Source organism: Protopterus annectens, chromosome 1.part1, assembly GCF_019279795.1.
Source record: "Protopterus annectens isolate FY-2018-M chromosome 1.part1, PAN1.0, whole genome shotgun sequence".
In the NCBI taxonomy this organism is placed as follows: domain Eukaryota; kingdom Metazoa; phylum Chordata; order Ceratodontiformes; family Protopteridae; genus Protopterus; species Protopterus annectens.
The window spans coordinates 454,512,509-454,531,227 of NC_056726.1; the positions used below are offsets into that span (position 1 = coordinate 454,512,509).

Below are 18,719 nucleotides of genomic sequence, written 5' to 3' on the forward strand. Positions count from 1 at the left end.
TATTATATGTTTCAATCTGCCTTTGCAGTCTTCTCCTTCACTTATGTCTGGAAGCACATGAGATATGAAAATGTGTATCTTTTCTTTTATCAGAGGAACTTACACAAACAAAATCAAGTTTTCTTAGTCCAACTGGATGGACTGCATTTTAGCTGTCTTACCAGTTTCTGGAGGAATCCTTAGGCAAACTACCACATTGTATCAGCACATAGACACACTAGTCTAACAAAAATCAAAAAATGAAATATTTATTACGGCATTTTGTGACTTAACACCTTTTTAAACAGAACGTCACAGTCCTCATACAAGTATTTTAATGTAAATTCTGACAAAGCTTTAGGGTTAACAGCATTTTCTCCTAGTGAGGAACACGTGCTGAGAAAGGAAGATTTCATGGACATACAATACCAATTCCACAGCAGATCTGATACTAGCAAAACATTCTTTTTTTTTCAATTGAGGTAAACACATAGAATATCTAACATGAAACAATTAATAGACTGAACTTTGTACGAAGTTTGTTACAGTACTTTCTTGCTTTTCACCAAGCTCTGAGTCTGTGATAAAGGTTCAGGTTTTGATGCAAAAACCAGTACTAATTTTTTTTTGAGTGAAAAAACTGGCCAAAATACACCCATTTGGTCTGTTGTTTCAAAAACTCAGAACTACTGGAAGAGGCTTCTTCTGTGTTAATCCACAACTCTTTGTGAAAGAGCCCAAATTGTGACTGGGCACTAAAAGCAGGAAGAACAAAATATTTTAAGTTAGTGGCTGTATTCGTGAAGGATGAAAACAGGTGGGGCTTAAAAACGTCCTTCAAACTGTACGTGAAGGGATAAGAAACCCAGCAATCTTGTGCATCTTCACTTCCAAGATAGTTCTCATTTCCTCACTGGTCAGCAAGTCTAAAACACTGCAGTTCTCATGGGTGATGACTTTACATGTGAACCAAGACAGTCATTCTTTCCGGAACAACACACATAGTGTGGAAAACAAGGATAAATTTTTCTTCTAAAAACTATCTGAGGCAACAAAAACTGAGCAATCAACAAAATGTACAAGTTAACTTAGTTCCTATATTTATACTACAGTAGTTGTAACTCTTGGAGTCTTTTTTTTTTCCAGAGGAACTTTTACATGGGCATGGACATTGTCATTGTCAATAAGCCCTTAGTTTCACATTGTGTTCATACTGGGTTGGTCCTCTGTTTTTGATGAAATGAGAAAAGTAAAAAATAATCACAGCTGATCTGGAATTTTAAGTGTCAACATCTGGTCAAAGTTTGAAAGTCCCAAATAGCATTTTTCCTTGAGTTCATTTACTATTGGGCATGAATGTCCATAACCTGTCCACCCACTGCAGGGTCTGCAGGACTTAACATTGTTGGGCTCTGTGCTGACATGGGCATTCCAGGGTGTGTTGGAGGTCCTCCATGCATCATCATCATGGCTGAGTGATGGGGGTGACTTGGCAGATATGAATGCATTGGGGGTCCATGTCGTAAATGTGTAGGGTGAGAGGTCATCTGAGGAGGAGTGTAACTTGGTTGTGCCATACTCATACCGATAGGACCACCCTGAGAAACGTAGTCCCCTGGCATGCCTTGCAGACCTGTGGGGGGAAAAAAAAAATCAAGGTCAGAACTACATAGCAATAAGGTGCTGGATACTGGTAGCATGCAACTAGGGTCTACAGTTATATTAGCACATGTCAGACATACTCATGATATGTGATACTGGGGTCTACAGTTATATTAGCACATGTCAGACATACTCATGATATGTGATACTGGGGTCTACAGTTATATTAGCACATGTCAGACATACTCATGATATGTGATACTGGGGTCTACAGTTATATTGGTACATGTCATACATACTCATGATATGTGATACTGGGGTCTACAGTTATATTGGTACATGTCATACATACTCATGATATGTGATACTGGGGTCTACAGTTATATTGGTACATGTCATACATACTCATGATATGTGATACTGGGGTCTACAGTTATATTAGCACATGTCAGACATACTCATGATATGTGATACTGGGGTCTACAGTTATATTAGCACATGTCAGACATACTCATGATATGTGATACTGGGGTCTACAGTTATAGTAGCACATGTCAGACATACTCATGATATGTGATACTGGGGTCTACAGTTATATTAGCACATGTCAGACATACTCATGATATGTGATACTGGGGTCTACAGTTATATTAGCACATGTCAGACATACTCATGATATGTGATACTGGGGTCTACAGTTATATTAGCACATGTCAGACATACTCATGATACGTGATACTGGGGTCTACAGTTATATTAGCACATGTCAGACATACTCATGATACGTGATACTGGGGTCTACAGTTATATTAGCACATGTCAGACATACTCATGATATGTGATACTGGGGTCTACAGTTATATTAGCACATGTCAGACATACTCATGATACGTGATACTGGGGTCTACAGTTATATTAGCACATGTCAGACATACTCATGATATGTGATACTGGGGTCTACAGTTATATTAGCACATGTCAGACATACTCATGATATGTGATACTGGGGTCTGCAGTTATATTAGCACATGTCAGACATACTCATGATATGTGATACGAGGGTCTACAGTTATATTAGCACATGCCAGACATACTCATGATATGTGATACTGGGGTCTACAGTTATATTAGCACATGCCAGACATACTCATGATATGTGATACTGGGGTCTACAGTTATATTCCACATGCCAGACATACTCATGATATGTGATACAGGGGTCTACAGTTATATTAGCACATGCCAGACATACTCATGATATGTGATACTGGGGTCTACAGTTATATTAGCACATTTCAGACATACTCATGATATGTGATACTGGGGTCTACAGTTATATTAGCACATGTCAAACATACTCATGATATGCGATACTGTTAATATACTATGTATACTCCTGTACTTTTCTGATTTTTAAATGATCAAAGAAAGGACAACAGACAGTGGTATTTCGGTGAATGTTGCGACTTGCCCCCCCCCCCCCCCAAGTTCACAACATTCAAAACCAGAAGAAGTGAACTGACTTCAGTTCATGGACAGTCAGGGGAATAAAAAAACATATTTCATTTCAGTTTCCAGTTGACATTATATATTATCCTGCAGGGTGTACTAGAAGTTTTCAGTTTACCATACATACTCTTTAAATGTTTCTTCCAGTCTTTATGGTTGCATGCTGTGCATATGACAACATTTACTATGGAGTTAGGCCTAAACATAAAATAAGTTAGAGAGACAGCTGAAGACTTCTGTCTTTTCATTTAAAGGAACATTAAAGAAAAAAAAAGAAGAAAAACTTCAACATAAACACACAGGCACACATGCACACATATATCTCTATCTGTATATCTATCTATAAATACAAAGACAGATAGACAGACATGCTCACATACACACACATGCACACACCTGCACTAACTGGCTGCAAGACTGAAGTTGAATTTTTTTTTGGTGAATGCTCTTTCATTTAGTGAAACTGAGGGAAACCACATTCACTCCTGCAGCATAATGCAACAACACTGTAGGTGGTTATAAGATGGCTGCTGCAGAGCTTCTTCCCCTTACATGGGGACTGCAGACGATTTGCCACTGTCATGTGGAACACTTTAGTTTATGATTTTTGTCTCTTTCTAGCAAGTGCCATTTCACTTGCTTCTGTTCAGAACTCCATTCCCCAAATAAAATTTGCTTGTATCTTTTAAACCATAGCGATTTGTGAAGTACATAATGCAGGGGAATGTCTTCTGTTGTTAGCATACGGAACAAAATATAATGGCTAGATGAAGAACATTTTGCTAAAATTTTGATATTTCAGCCTTACAGTTTTTTTGTTGTACAATATCCAGATCCTTTCTTATTCATACAAATTTCATGTAGTCTCCATTTTTTTGATAATGTTACATATCATTTAGAGAAATGCAAGTAATATAGGTGAGGATCTTATTGGAATGCATGAAGAAATATAATGTATATAAACTTACTTACAACCCTCTTAACCATGATTTCTAGTCTCAATATTATATCTTCTTTTCATAGGTTTGAATTCTTTATTTATACTTGTAAGGTAGTAAGCCCTACCTTGCTAGCAAAAATGAGATATGAGCATTTCAAAACAGCAGTCTATGATTGTTTTACACACACATACATACACATGGGACAACATTTAACTACTGCCCCCATCAGTGAATCCCCTGACTCCCTGCAACAAAGTTTTATTAGGGATTTATTCATTTAACATTTGCTGGTTCATTAGCCAACAAGGGAAAGGACACACACACACACACACACACACACACACACACACACACACACACACACACACACACACACACACACACACGCACACACACACACACACACACACACACTAATTTTAGTGTAATAAATTAACCAACATTTTTGAAGGTGTATGGAAGCCAGTGTACACATAGAAAGCTATGGAAACTCTACCTTAGCAGTGTCCAGAGGTCAGGACTGAACTGTAGACCAGAGCTTGGACAAAGTTTTGTTCAAGCCTGCACAAAAGACACTGCTTTACATGAAGAAGATGCAGAAACAACAGGATGGTGCAAGCAGAGTAAAAGCACAGGCACTGCTACATTAAATGGACATTAATGTCTTCTTGTTTCTTTCAGCCCAGCAAGCTGCCTGTTGAGTTATGAACATATATATGTATGTATACTAGGTTTTCTAAGCATGTTCTTTGTCTGAGCATGTCTAATCTCTGTAGCCTTACATAAAAAACACAGTACCAGTGGCATATGGCAGACTGGATCTTAAGACAGAAATCCCTCTTCACATGTCATCACAATATATTCTACCATCAGTGTCTCATTGCACATTTGATTTTGAAAGTATGATGTGGCTTTCAGGGGCAGTTCTATGCCTTTTTGTGTGTGTGTGTGTGTGTGTGTGTGTGTGTGTGTGTGTGTGTGTGTGTGTGCAAGCATGTGCACTTTATATCATTGTAATTCTTTGAAATTGTGCTGTTTTTCAAAGTTAATAGCCTTGTTTGTTTGTTACTAATATTGATGTTCTTTTATATTTGTCATGTACTTTGTCCCTGTGTTTTGTATCAGTTTTGTGTGTGTGTGTGTGTGTGTGTGTGTAGCCTTATATGGACTCTTAAGTATTAATGTATTTTGTGAATTACTGACTTCAGAAGTACTTGTATTATTCCCCAGCATGCCTTGTTATATGCTATTCCCCTGAAGGAAACTGACAAAAATGATGGTAGATAAAAGTGCCTCCAGCTTATGAGTTTTCAAGAACTGTAAAGAGCAATACATTTGGAGGGTGCTGGTAGTGTCCCATGGACAGAAGGTGGACCCTTCCCAGTAAATTTGTAAGATATTTTGGACCTTTATTTGTGCATTTGTATATTTTGCAAAAGAGCAATTTTGGTCATTTTCCTTTCAGGAAACAACATTTTGCCAAAAAAGTAAATAAATAAAACGAAAACAAACAAATAAACAAATAAAATAAAGCTCTGATTTCAAAGGTGCATATAATGAATTTCATATTTATGTATTTATTCTTTCATGTCACCAATGCATTAGCTCCTTCACTGAAAATTCAAAGAAAACCATGTCAAGCAGTATTTTAGGAACCATACAGTTCAAATTAAAACTATTTGCTTTGTCATACAGGTTTATAGGCTATCAGTCTACTGACTATTACAAGTCTAGCCAACAATCAGAGGTCAGAATCAAACTGTGTACTTTTTATCTGTGAGGTAAACACCTTACACCATACCTGCAATAAGATGGTAACTATTTTTATAGAATGGATTCAAGTACCTTAGAACAATTTATTAAATCTTTCTAATACATATAAGCTCTTAATGAATATTTCAGAATAAGAACATTTACAGTTTCTCAGAAGTAGTAATCAACAGTACACAAAAAGCGATGCAGTCTGCTTACTTTTAAATTAGAATGCTGCTAGATGTGTGACACAGTTATGAAACTGATTTTTAGACTAGAAAACGGTTACAGAAAAATGTAGTACAAAGTAAGACCACATGTCAACATAATATTTAGCATATAAAAAGGACAGGAATCAACAAAATATGTGGAACCTGCAATAAATGGTGTAAAAATAGGGATAAACAAAGCCTCTAAATGGCTTTAAAAAAGGGGGAAATGGAGGCTAGTTTGGTATCAAAAAAGGCCCCTTAGGGAATTTACAAAGGTCAAAGGGAAGAGGTTATGTTAAGGTTACTATGATAAGATATATTATCCGCAACTCAGAAAGTCTGAAAACTATAAACTTCCCTGTGCTTCACACTTTTGCCTTCCACATTGTGAAATAATGTTTAGCTATAGATTGCACAGTAGCAGAAGTATTTTTGAATTTATATATCTGTCTGTCTTAAAAATATGACCGTTAAATAAATCAACTATTGATGCTAATGTAAATTAGGCCAAATGCATTTTCTAAACAATTTATGCAGCAAACAGTTATACATTAAGGAGATTATGCAACTATGAACAATATGCCAACATTATTTTTTTAAATTATTTTAGATGTTTAGTTTAATTGACCTCTACTTAACCTTTAGTGCCAAGAGCTGAAAGCTGAACAGATGTTTTTACACCATAAGCTGGTAAGCCAAATCCGTAAGCTGCAGTCATTTTGTTAAGTAGCTCCACACTCCATTATTAACAGAAGTGGTAAAACCATCTAAATACAATAACACAGCCTACACAGTCCCTGCTCTCTGTGTACTGCACCACACGGCCTGCTCAGTGGCCGATGATAATTAAGTACCAAATATACCATATTGTCTGGATGCATAATCAAATCAAGAGAGGATAATATTCCTCTGTATTAAGCTATTAATGTAATTGGTCACGAAGCATAAAATATGTTATGTAATTAAATATGCTAGAAATGATACAGCCTATATTAAGAATTATCCAAGCTGAGCAAATGTTTTCTCTCTCTCTCTGGCTTTTTTAGGGAACATCGCTTTCTTCATTTTTGACTATATTACAAAAGAAGGAAAGAAAAGAAATTGTCTTCATCACTGGTGTGTTATGGTGACCCCCTCAGAGAGCTCACAGAAAATGTTGGCCTCTATTTACATATACAGAGTCATTTAATCAAGGTAAGTGTTATTGTATTCAGGCTCATTAAACAAGGAAGTTTCAGTATTAGATGAAATTCCTTCTGCTCTGATGCTTTTTAGTTAGGCTATATCTTGTTGGCAGTCTGCAATTTTTTTTTCAGACGTCAAAAGCACTTCAAGCTTTAAAGTCTAATAGGTTATTTAATCCAACTGCAGTCTTTCAGCCTCAGTGAAAAATCCATTCCTTCACATGCACTCACTCCTTAATGCCTTCCCCTTTAAATTTATTGACTGACTTTCCTGTCTCTCTCTCTCTCATGTCGAAAGTCGGTAGGCACATGTAAAAAATAATCAAAACACACAAGCTCCCTAGTGAAGAATCCACAGCATCATTGCTGTCATATAGCTAGAACAGGCATAATAAAGTGCTACATTTCATCTTTGCATATAAGATAATTTGGGCATCAGTTCTATCCTGACAGATTTATGCCACTCAAAGGACACTGTCACTTCTCCTTTTTTATTGCGTCACTGAAGCCTGTTAAATTTCTCTCAGTCAACTGGTACCCCCAAGTTGTAATCCCCCTTAAAAAAAAAAACAATATTTGTACCGACTGCCTCCATTCAGGATTGTAGGCCATGTGATAAATAAAAGTATAAACAGACCCATTTACATTGAATATTTTAATTTTTTGTCAGATGGTGCTTTTAAACTAATGCTGTTTAATATCTTAGAGTAGCAGGTCCGCTACTGGCTGTCTCCTGGAAAGGCATGCAGTCATGGGCAAGGTGAAATAAAAAGGGGGACAGGGTTATAAATTAAAAGCGATGGAACAATGATAGTCCAGATAAAGAACCTGACTGTACTTACTTCCCCCTTGATTTGCGATTGGTTTACAAGATGGTCACATGTAGTGCCACTGCCCATCCATGCCCATATTCATGCCCATTCCACTCATAGGTCCTAGAAGGGAGATAAAAATCCAAGAAGATGCCAGAAAATCAGCAAGATCAAATAATGGATGGTACGAAAAGATCCCCTGTAATTTACTACCTATAAAAATACACAGAACTGCAGGGTGAAATGCTCTTTACAAATCTCTTTTATTTTTAAAAGATCTAAAGATCTATTCCCCCCAGGGTGCAAAGAAGACAGGCAAGGCAGGCAGCAGGCAAAAGAGAAATTCAGATGAAGGTACATGGCAAGTACAGTGGATGGAAGGCAAAAAGAGATGTGGTGATGGTGCATTTACAAGCAAAAAGGGAAGAAAACTTACCAGCTGTCCGGATTCCCATATGCTGCTGGCCATCCAGAACAAAGCTTCCCATTGGCTGGCCTTCAGGACTGTACGCTGCTCCTTGGCTTACTGAAGGATCAAGAAGAAAACCTGATTGTAGTCAATCGTGGACAAAGAGGAGAAAGAAGAGAAGATATACCAAACAATCAGCAAATGTTCCAGTTCTGTTACTGAAACAGAAGACACAGCATCTCTGTTTTCACCTGATTACCAACACTGCTACATTAATGTGAATGCAATTTACAAAGTAAATGTCTAAAAAAATATATCTATATGTGTGCGTGTCCATCTTTGTTTTCTATTTTCTTACTTCATTATTTAAAAAATAAAACATAGTACCACAAAGAGAGAGAAATGCTTTTTCCTTAGCTCTTTAAAATGATCAGTTTTGTGACTATATGTTGCATTACTTTTAAGTTACACAATTTCGTCTTTTAAGACTATCTAGTTTAATTTAATGATACTAGTATTGTCTAAACTGTAATCTTGTTGCCACAGAGAGAAGTAAAGTACAAATAACAAGCAATATTCCTTATAAACAGTAATGTCATCCACTAAATAAGTACAATAGAAGGCCCAAATCACCATCAAGGTACCACCGCATGAACAGAGGCTAATCAGATAGCCTCATTAGAGGACAAACCACAACTCCTATGTACAGTGAGGAGAAGGTAAGTATATGGCAGAATGACAGGATCTAATACCTCAGTCTATGACACTTAAGAAGAACACTGCTGTTGTCAATAAAATGAGATTAAAACATTTTAAATACAAATAAAATGCTGACGTTATGGTATGGTTAGATAGCAATACAAAGCAGGCAATGTTAAGTTACAAGCCAGAATAAGTAGAAAGAGTGTCAATGCATGCAAGTGAAATGATGCCATGTACTGAGGAGTTGTGGGTAGAAACAAATGCAATTGCCCCATTGACTGGATACTGACAAGCAGTGAAAGACACAAGAGCTCATATAGTTGAAACAAACTGCTTGCAGCTCGAGCAGTTGTACCCAATTACCAATTCAGAGTGAGAGAGAGAAAAAAAAATGCAGTTCCAGTAGAGGGAGGGTGGGAAATCTCCAATTAGCACCAATTACTGAGGTTGCTTCTTACAGTGGAATTCTGGGGATACAAAAACAATCTCCCAGAATGCCTGGCCAAGGCATTTATTTACCAGATGAAGGAAATCCAGAAGAATAAGTTGATGGGGATTTATGCCTGTGGGACTTGAATACAGATACTACATGGGACTTGCCTGCACGATTTGACTGGTCGATCATGGGTTGCACTATTCTTCTTCTGGCATTAATAAACCTAAAAAACAGAAAGAAGAAGAAAAAAAACTTCTATTATCAGTATTACTACAGTCTCTCAGTATCAGTATGCACATAACAGTCTTTTCAAATTCTTGCAAGGTTTCATGTAGCTATGCATCTACACACACACACACACACACACACACACACACACACACACACACACACACACACACACAAATAAAATTTACTGTAAACAAAGCTGAAAATAAAATTAAAGTTTAAAATAAAGAAGAACTTAGATCTAAGTAAAATCAGATATTACTTTCTATTCAGGAAACAGAAATAAAAATTAAGGCACATAATGAAGTACAAGTTAAATCTATAATAAATAATACATTCATTATTTATTAGCAGAGTTGGAAATATGGCTGAAAGTACACATTACAACTTGCGCTTGTTTTTCGGTGCTGCTTCTGTTTTAGAGGGTTTAGTCGCCCTCCCAGCTGTCTATAAATGAAGCAAGAGACTCGGCCCTCTATGCTTCACAAGGCATTGTTGTGTCAGCAAGCCCATAAATTAGGCTGCCTGAAGTTTTATCACCACAGCAGCTTATAAGTCCTGGTCCGAAAGAGCCTACGCTCTTCACAACTCCTGCAGTTAAAGACTGTAAAGTTCAGGGGTCATTTAGAGGTTAGTACCAGCTGAATGCTACCTTTTTAGCAAAGGCTAGCTCAAGATGGGTGGAATAAAACATAGAAGTGCCTGTTCCATGTTATTGAACAGTTCACCAAGAGATGATTACATGTTCAGCTTATTTCACAAAAAGATCCAATATTTAAAATTAAAATAAGGTTAGAAGCACAGGGACAGCCATTTAGATGAACAATATGGAAAATCTGCTGCTTAAAGTATAGCTCTTCAGTTATAATGAAATGTTAGAAACATAAAAATAACTAAATGTATTTTAGTTGTTCTGTCAACAGTTTTTTACTGTTGTAGAAGTTGGTGTATTAATACTACTGTTTTAGACAGTAACATGTCCAGTTCATTTAGTCTTCTGAAAGATGACATCACAACACTGTTTGACACAGAGTATGCCATGTCACAATGTTAATCACAAGAGAACTGTGATTTTACCTACGAAGAGGGAAGTTCATTCTGTCTGCTACTTTTGTCATACTGCAGTAATATTATTGCAAGCTCTGAAAAGCAATAATATATCGACTGTATACATTATAGATGAAGTTTTATATTGGTGTCTGGGAAATATGGTGATTGCGCTGAAAAAAGAAACCCCAGTGTTTACTTGTGTAGATGCGAGTGTGGACTTCATCGGTGACAGTACCACCATCTGTGATAGATAGCATGGCTGGCTAACAAGTATGGTCAGTTTTAGTAATGTTACATTTGACATTACGTAATGCCACAAAAATATACATTTGTTAACTGACACAATTTGTTAAATAAAGAAAATACTTCTGTTGTAACTTGAAAATGTAACAGATATCATATTTTCAGTAAGTTTGAGTGGGTGTTGTCCTCTTCAACCCCCATACCACTGTAATATGTGTACTTTTTTATTAATCTGGAAAGGGATAGCTGTGTGGTATCAGCCCCCTCCACAGTCAGAGCCCAGCAACAGATGTCTGTGGAATAGGAGACATGCTCATCTGTCATGTTACACTTCAAAATACTGTCTATTCCATTTCAGTTTCAGTTGGGGGGCAAATAGGCTCAACTCCTTCTTTCCACCTTCCAGTGCTGGGTCTATTAATCAAATCCTGGTAGTTTTATCTCTGTCAGGTCTTCATTAATCAGTCTGTACCACTGAGCTAACCAGGGTGAAAATAAGCATTTGTCCTTACAAAATGTGCGCCCCCTTTTTTTTTTTGGTTGCAGGTACTTATACTCAAGTTACAGTGGGTGTGTATACACTATGCGGGTGTGTTGAAATTTAAGTTTGATTTTTGGTGAGCTGTACCTACACCAGGTTAGGGTTTGCTGCTGCAATTTCTAGGGTTTACTATTCTCTACAATCATAGCAAAAATGTGTTTAGAATGACTTTTAAGAAAAAAAAAGTTAAATAAAGTTTGCTAGACAAATTGTAGAAAACACAACAAAAATACTTATCTAAAAGAAGGTGGTGTGGTCTTAGATAATGCCCCATGCACATTCTATAAAGGAGACTACATTCTACAGTGGAGTTGTTTACTAATAGCTGAAGGTCACAGTCAAGAGCTATCTAACTTAATAACTTATTCTGTTAATTACACTTCATATTATAACCAACACAGTAGTTTTCACAGTATTTATAACAAAGGTAAACAGCCAGTACAGCTCTATAATCCCAAATAAAAATAGCTTGCAGCAAACCCAGTTGCAGAAGATCACAGGGCTTGCTGAAATGTAAATTTATTTAACATAACTTGTCAAAATATGTTGTGGTTAGGTGTTTGATAGCATATCCCATTATTCTCTGTGAGAAGAGAGAAGGTAGTCACTAAATAAAGATTTATCATACATATATACAGATAGATAATTGTCCGCGGTGGTGGTGCTGCGGTAGCGTTATCGCCTCACAGTAAGACGCTGTCCGGTTCTATTCTCAGCTAAAGTGTCTTCTGCGTGGAGACATGTGTGAATGGGCATACCTTCGTTGAAGGTTGTGTATCAGGGCTGGTAACTTGGCAAGTAAAAATCAACTACCAATCATTAGCGGACCAGAGTTCTGCTGTGGCGACCCCTAACCGGGAAAAGCCAAAAGACACAAACAAACAAACATCTACAGATAGATAATTATAGGTATATGTATACACATCCATCCATCAATCCATCCATAACCCCTTTTTCCCATTTATGCACATGAGGTCAGGGTGTCATTTCAACAGTGACAATCATCTACAGCCAAGGTTTACACTGCTAGGTAGCCATCCCACCCTCAGTATTTCTTCCACATCACAAACTCTCACACACACACACACACACACACACACACACACACACACACACACACACACACTCACACCTATAGCCAATTAACCCACCTACTGCATGTTTTGGAGTGTGGGTGGAAACTGGAGGATCCAGATGACACTCGTGTGCAAACAGGGAGAACATGCCGACCCCACACAGAAGGCACCCCAGCCAAGAATCAAACAGGGGAACCTTTTTCTGTGAGGCAACAACGCTATTCTCTTTGCCACTTTGCACAGATATGTGTGTCTGTGTATGCACATATGCATGCTCCTGTGTGTGTGTGTTTGTGTGTGTGAATATTTGTAAATAATTTACTGCTTGTGCATGGTGCCTGAAATCCCTCCATCTTTGTACATAACAGCACCATATGGATCAAACACAGTGTAGCTCTGGTATACTCTGCTGGTGTGCTTAAATCCTATCAAAGTCCGATAACCATATTGTTGAGACTGGACATGACACAATCAGCATTTTTTCTGCCTGTTTTGCACTTGTGGATGAAGTAAAGGCACTGATAATTAATACAGACGTTAATGTAATAGGCACATGATGTGCACAGCAGAAACCTTGCAGTCATAGGCACATTTCCTTTCCTAAAGGGCCACATTGAAGAGCCCTCTAGTGACAAAAATTAAAATAAAAAGCTTGATTAACTTTATTCAGAATTAATAATTATTAGTGTATCCCTCCATGGCTACTATGAACAAAAGCAATTATTTATTTTTGTGGAATGAGTTGCTGTATTAAGAGTACCCTAAAATCATGGCACTGATTTACAGCTAGAAAGATAATATTTATGACCCTTGTTTATTACAACGATATGTATTAGAATAAATGATCATAAAAAGCAACAGAACAATAAAGAAAGATCACAATGGAAGCTAGAGAGCTTCAGAGACCCGATCTTTTCATTGTGTAATAAGTTCAGATTATGGTAAAAAGGTATTTGAAAGTCACATTCGGATCTATGTATGGAACTCCAGTAATCAAAAATGCAGTCTCTTTTTTATTTTACTGTGTGTTCCTTTTTTGTTATCCCACTGATGAACGTTTGGCACAGATATGCATATAATGGAAGTAATGCTGAAAAAGCTATTGCACTTCTTTGCCAAAGCTTGACACTTTCAAATTTACCTTTGTTGTCAAAATGTCACCGTGCCTGTGCACTACTTAAAAGGGTGCTGTAGGCATCAAAATGAGACAAACAGGCAGGAAGAGAAGATTTCTAGACTTTTTTATACAGTTGGCAATGCTCTTTGTTTTTCTTTCACATACGTTCATTCTGACCTGTCTGTCAGGCACGTGGAAAGAACAGTATTAAATATATGGACACCATCTCTAAAAATGCAAAGCAGGTTTGGTATACCATCTGAACCAGCATGCTATTTGCTGTAGAGCTGTGCATTTCTACCACTATTCTGAATAAGTTAGAGATTACAAAGAGAAATTACAACTATCATTAGGGCTGACTAAACTTGCAGCCTTAAGGAACAGATAACTCTTGATCATATCAGGCATATGAGAGGTACAATGCACTCTAAATCTCCCAGAAATGTACAGAAATGCTTGATGTACTGATTTTTTTAAAGGTTTGGCAAACTGGCCGCTATTGCCAATTGGGACATGACTCAAATCATCTATACCCAACTAAGTCTTTTATCAGTCAGACTAAAGCCCAACAGAGATTACCAGAAAGCCTGATAAGACCATTTTTCTCTCCTCCTGTGAGCTGCTAATGGTGTGTACAGATGGTAATACCCTGGAGTAGGGAGTAAAGCATCAGCTGAGTTTGTTTCAGACTGCTGAGCAAAGCAACTGCTGTCCCCATCCGTCCCAACCGTAGCAACCTTTTCACTTCAGTACAACAACTGAACTAAATTCTCAATTGCTCTTTTTTCTTTCCGTTTACTGTTAGCTACTTTTATGTTTTGTTTGTTATGTCTGGAAATCTTTTAGGCTTGTTAGTAGCTCCTGTATGAAGATGTAAAACACACACACACACACACACACACACACACACACACACACACACACACACACACACACAAAATGTATTTTTGGACAGCAAGGGAATTTCATACTGTCTTCAAACAAATAATTAAAGACAAAGTTAAGGGATCGAATAGTTATATCTCTTTAGATATATTACATTACCAGAAAGCCATGGCCAACTAACATTCTTGAAAGAGAGCATACAAGCTTCATACTTATTCCTGTTCATAACAGATTGCATATTTCAGTTTCTTAAGTTCAAACTTTTAAATGCTTTATTTTGACAAATTCATATTGCTTCTGAAGTTTTACAACTTGCCATAACAGATAATATTGTTTTTCCATTTGTAGCTGCAGTACACAAATACACACATGCCACTGTAAATTTTGCCATATACGTGCTGTAGTTCTGTGCAAGAAACTGAAGTCAATGTTAGCAGAGCATGTCTGACCATAACCAAAGCTTTTGGAAATTTTGTAATTGCAAAGCAACAAAAGCTTACACAAAATTACATCATGCTTTAGAATGCATTTGGGATCACTAACCTCTGCACTTGGTGACTGCCATTAATTTAAATATCATCAGACCATTCATCATTACTGTTCAAAAATCAGTGGATGATAAATTGTCACTGACATCATATGTGCCCACCACCCTCTGTAATAGCTTCTGACACAGCTTGTTGCTGCTGCTTTTATTTTTAAATACAAAGAAAAAAAAAAAAACAAGCTGTCCACCTTGCTGCTGCTAAAACCCAAATGAGTTTACTTAGAGTACTTGATTTATACTCCTTGTACCACAGCTGGAAGTGCAAATACATCCTCTTTCCTCAGTCACAGTTTGCTTCAACAAGTGGACACACATAACTGTACATATACTGTACATTATACAATGACCCCCCCATTAAATATTCAAAAACGTGCATGCTGATTGGTCAGCATGCACGTTGTAAATCAGAGTTATAGTAATGGAAAAAGGTCCGGTCGCCCAGACTTTTTCCATTACTATAACTCTTTTTCACACTGTTTCGCTATGTTAAACGAGTTTAACATAGCGAGACAGCTTTAAAAAAAGCAACAGAGATTCTCCGTTGCTTTTTTAAAGCTGTCTCGCTATGTTAAACTCCTTTAACATAGCGAGACAGTTTGAAAAAGCAATGGAGATCTTGCTTTCTCTGTTGTTTTTTTCAAAACTGTCTCGCTATGTTAAATGGGTTTAACATACTGAGACAGCTTTAAAAAAAGCAACGGAGATTCTCCGTTGCTTTTTTTAAAGCTGTCTCGCTATGTTAAACCCATTTAATATAGCGAAAACAGTTTGTAAAAAGCAACGGAGATCTTGCTTTCTCTGTTGCTTTTGCCCACAGTTCTGATGTACTGCGTAGGCATATGCATGCACAGTACATCAGAACTGCCACAGAATACCAGACAGCTGCGGAAGGGCAGCAAGGAGATATACAATGCCATTATTTAAGAAAAGTAATTATTTTTTTCTTAAATAATGTCATTATATCGCATAACCACTTCTGGGTGTGGGTAATGCTGGATTTACCCACGGTTGGCTTTGTTTGGCCACTCGGGCTTTGCCCTCATGACCAAACCACGCCAACCGTGGGTAAATCCAGCATTACACACACCCAGGTGTGGGTTATTGCTATATTAAACGACACTGATTGTCAGTGTGACAGCATGCACCATTTGCTTACTTATATAATTTTGTTGGCTGTGTTGAACCCACTGAATCTATAATCCATTTCAAGAGCAGTAAGTACCATGAGGTCATTAACATTTACCTAAGGTCATCAAATGGGACCTTGGTGTTTAATATCCCTATTCAAAAGCTAGCACTCTATTATGCTGTACTATGCCAGTACTGGAATACAAATCCAATTGCTTGCTGTGTCAGACATCAACTCTAAGTATACAAAGTGTTAAGTCACAGACCGTGTTATGAGTATGAGCGTGTATACTATCTCTTGGATCACCTTTTATCATTTTTAATCATATGCTAGTTTTTGTTCTGGGTCACATCTACAAAATGTAATTTCTTTTTAGCACATTTTCCTAGTTAATTTTACATAGGACAGATCGACAATCAAATAATATTACCTTAAAATGAGCATTGGCAAGTGTTTCACCAGTACACGCATTACACAAGGCTGGTCCACTCTTTTACTATACTGAGAACTGATATCAACTCTTCAGACTTTGATCTCTATCCAAAACTGAATGATACTGGGCAAATTCTAACTTCCTAGCCAGGAACTGTAACAATACTCAACAACAATAGCAGGGACGTCCACAGAAACTACGGAAGGCCCATTGTTAACAAAACTGCCATGGTTTTTGTGCTTGTCTCTTACAATCTGTTTCTCTGTAAACATTTATTATTTGTATTTGTATCCTGGGTAGCTGGGAAAGTCCAAGGATCATTTTCAGCCATGACACATGCCACAACATATTTAGGAGAGACAGTCAAAACATATTGGTGTAACCATCTTTAACAACTGACCTTTCAAATACGTACAATATATTTAACATACTGAAACAAAAACTTAAAGTGGTACAATATGATACCAGTTCTTCAGTCAATACTATTTGTAACTGTGAATATGACAGGTATTAAATATAATACAACTGAAATGAATAACTAATGTAAATAAGAACAAAGTTAATATGTTAATTTGAAGAACATAGATAAAGTTAGGAAAAGAAGAAATTGAAATAGAAACATCAAACCAGAACTGGGGGAAGGAAGGACACTTGTGAGTAAAATGGGTCCTACTTAACTAATTCACTTTATATTATGTCCAGATGGTATACATGGACTTAAGTACTCCATCTGTTTTATTCACTTTCTAAAGTTAGAAGTAATTTAATTCAGTCTCCTAAATGGACTGAGGGAGACGTGACATGTAGTATTACTGCTCAACTCCATACTATATGCTTGTATTACCAAAATCTTCCATTCCAGTATGGAAGGTACTTCTCTCCTCTGTCATGTTACACGTTTTCTACTCACTGTAATCCATAGTATGTGGAATTTCAAGGGAGGAAAATCTTTCTATATTGGGGCTTTGAATAACACAAATTGTTTTGAAATGGCAACCAAGTCATTGCAGATGGTTTGTATCATTATCTGTATTTCACCCCAACAGATGGTTTATCTCCTGATGAAGGGCTTGCGATAGCAGTCGTACTGTTAAGCCATTTGTTGGTCCAATAAAAGGAATCACACTACTTCTATGTTCAGAAGATGGTTAAATTAATAACATTTGAAAAAAAAATGAGGCCAGGCTTCAGGGGTCAAATAGGCCGCTCCCGGTTGGAGGACTACCCAGGAATAAAACTGTAGCCAATGGAGAAAATAGGTTATTCCCTGGTGGGGCATAATTCTTGTAGCTTTGATGGGATTTTTTTTTTGTATTTCTAGCTCACCGCCCTGTTTTCTGATGTGTGCCACTGAGATAGGGCCCATGGTGCTAGTCCAATGGCACATGTATGCTTCCACATATGCAAAGTAGTAAACACATGTCACAATCCATGTCTATGCTGCTGTCTCCAGTGGACTTCTGTCAGGTAATCCTCCTTTGTAAATTGGTGGTCTGGGTCACCCCCCCTTCCCATTGGTTTGGTGAACTGGTGTTGACCAATCAAACCCCACACCAACTCCTCTAGTACCAGAGACCATAGTCAAACCCAGATCTTCTGGGTCATAGTTTAGGATTTACTCCTTTATACCACAGATGTAACCATTCATTGTTTTGCTGAATTAAAAAAACATTTATTAAAGCAATATCCTTTGATGAACTAAGGTGCCAATCAAGGACAGTCTCAGGGGGTGGGTGCCACAATAGTGCACGAGACTGCTGCTGGGGGTGGGTACCACCATAGTGCATGAGATTGCTGCTTTTTTTTTTCCAACATGCATCAAAGAATTTACTAGATAAATATCCACTGTGCTTATACTACTTGATTGCTAGCAGTCATGTTCATTCTTTTCATCAAATCTGATTTATGTGATTGCTGCAATGAAGTTGTAGG

At 37.3% G+C, this 18,719-nt stretch overlaps 1 protein-coding gene across 13 annotated transcripts in view; it reads right to left on the reverse strand.

Moving 5' to 3' along the window:
• Nucleotides 1-232: 232 nt before the first annotated feature.
• The window catches only part of MEIS2 (Meis homeobox 2), a 325,597-nt gene continuing 307,110 nt past the window's right edge, over nt 233-18,719 (reverse strand). For 4 of the 13 annotated variants that reach the window (XM_044075970.1, XM_044075961.1, XM_044075997.1 and 1 more), the window contains 3 exons: nt 9,703-9,761; nt 8,428-8,538; nt 233-1,612 (listed from right to left, as the gene is read on the reverse strand). In XM_044075970.1, the coding sequence (XP_043931905.1) occupies nt 1,323-1,612; nt 8,428-8,538; nt 9,703-9,761 (460 nt within the window). In that variant the 3' untranslated portion in view covers nt 233-1,322. Of the gene's footprint in view, nt 1,613-8,021; nt 8,115-8,427; nt 8,539-9,702; nt 9,762-18,719 lie in introns of all 13 variants that reach the window. The other 9 variants (XM_044076029.1, XM_044076033.1, XM_044076032.1 and 6 more) reach the window with 3 other exon arrangements.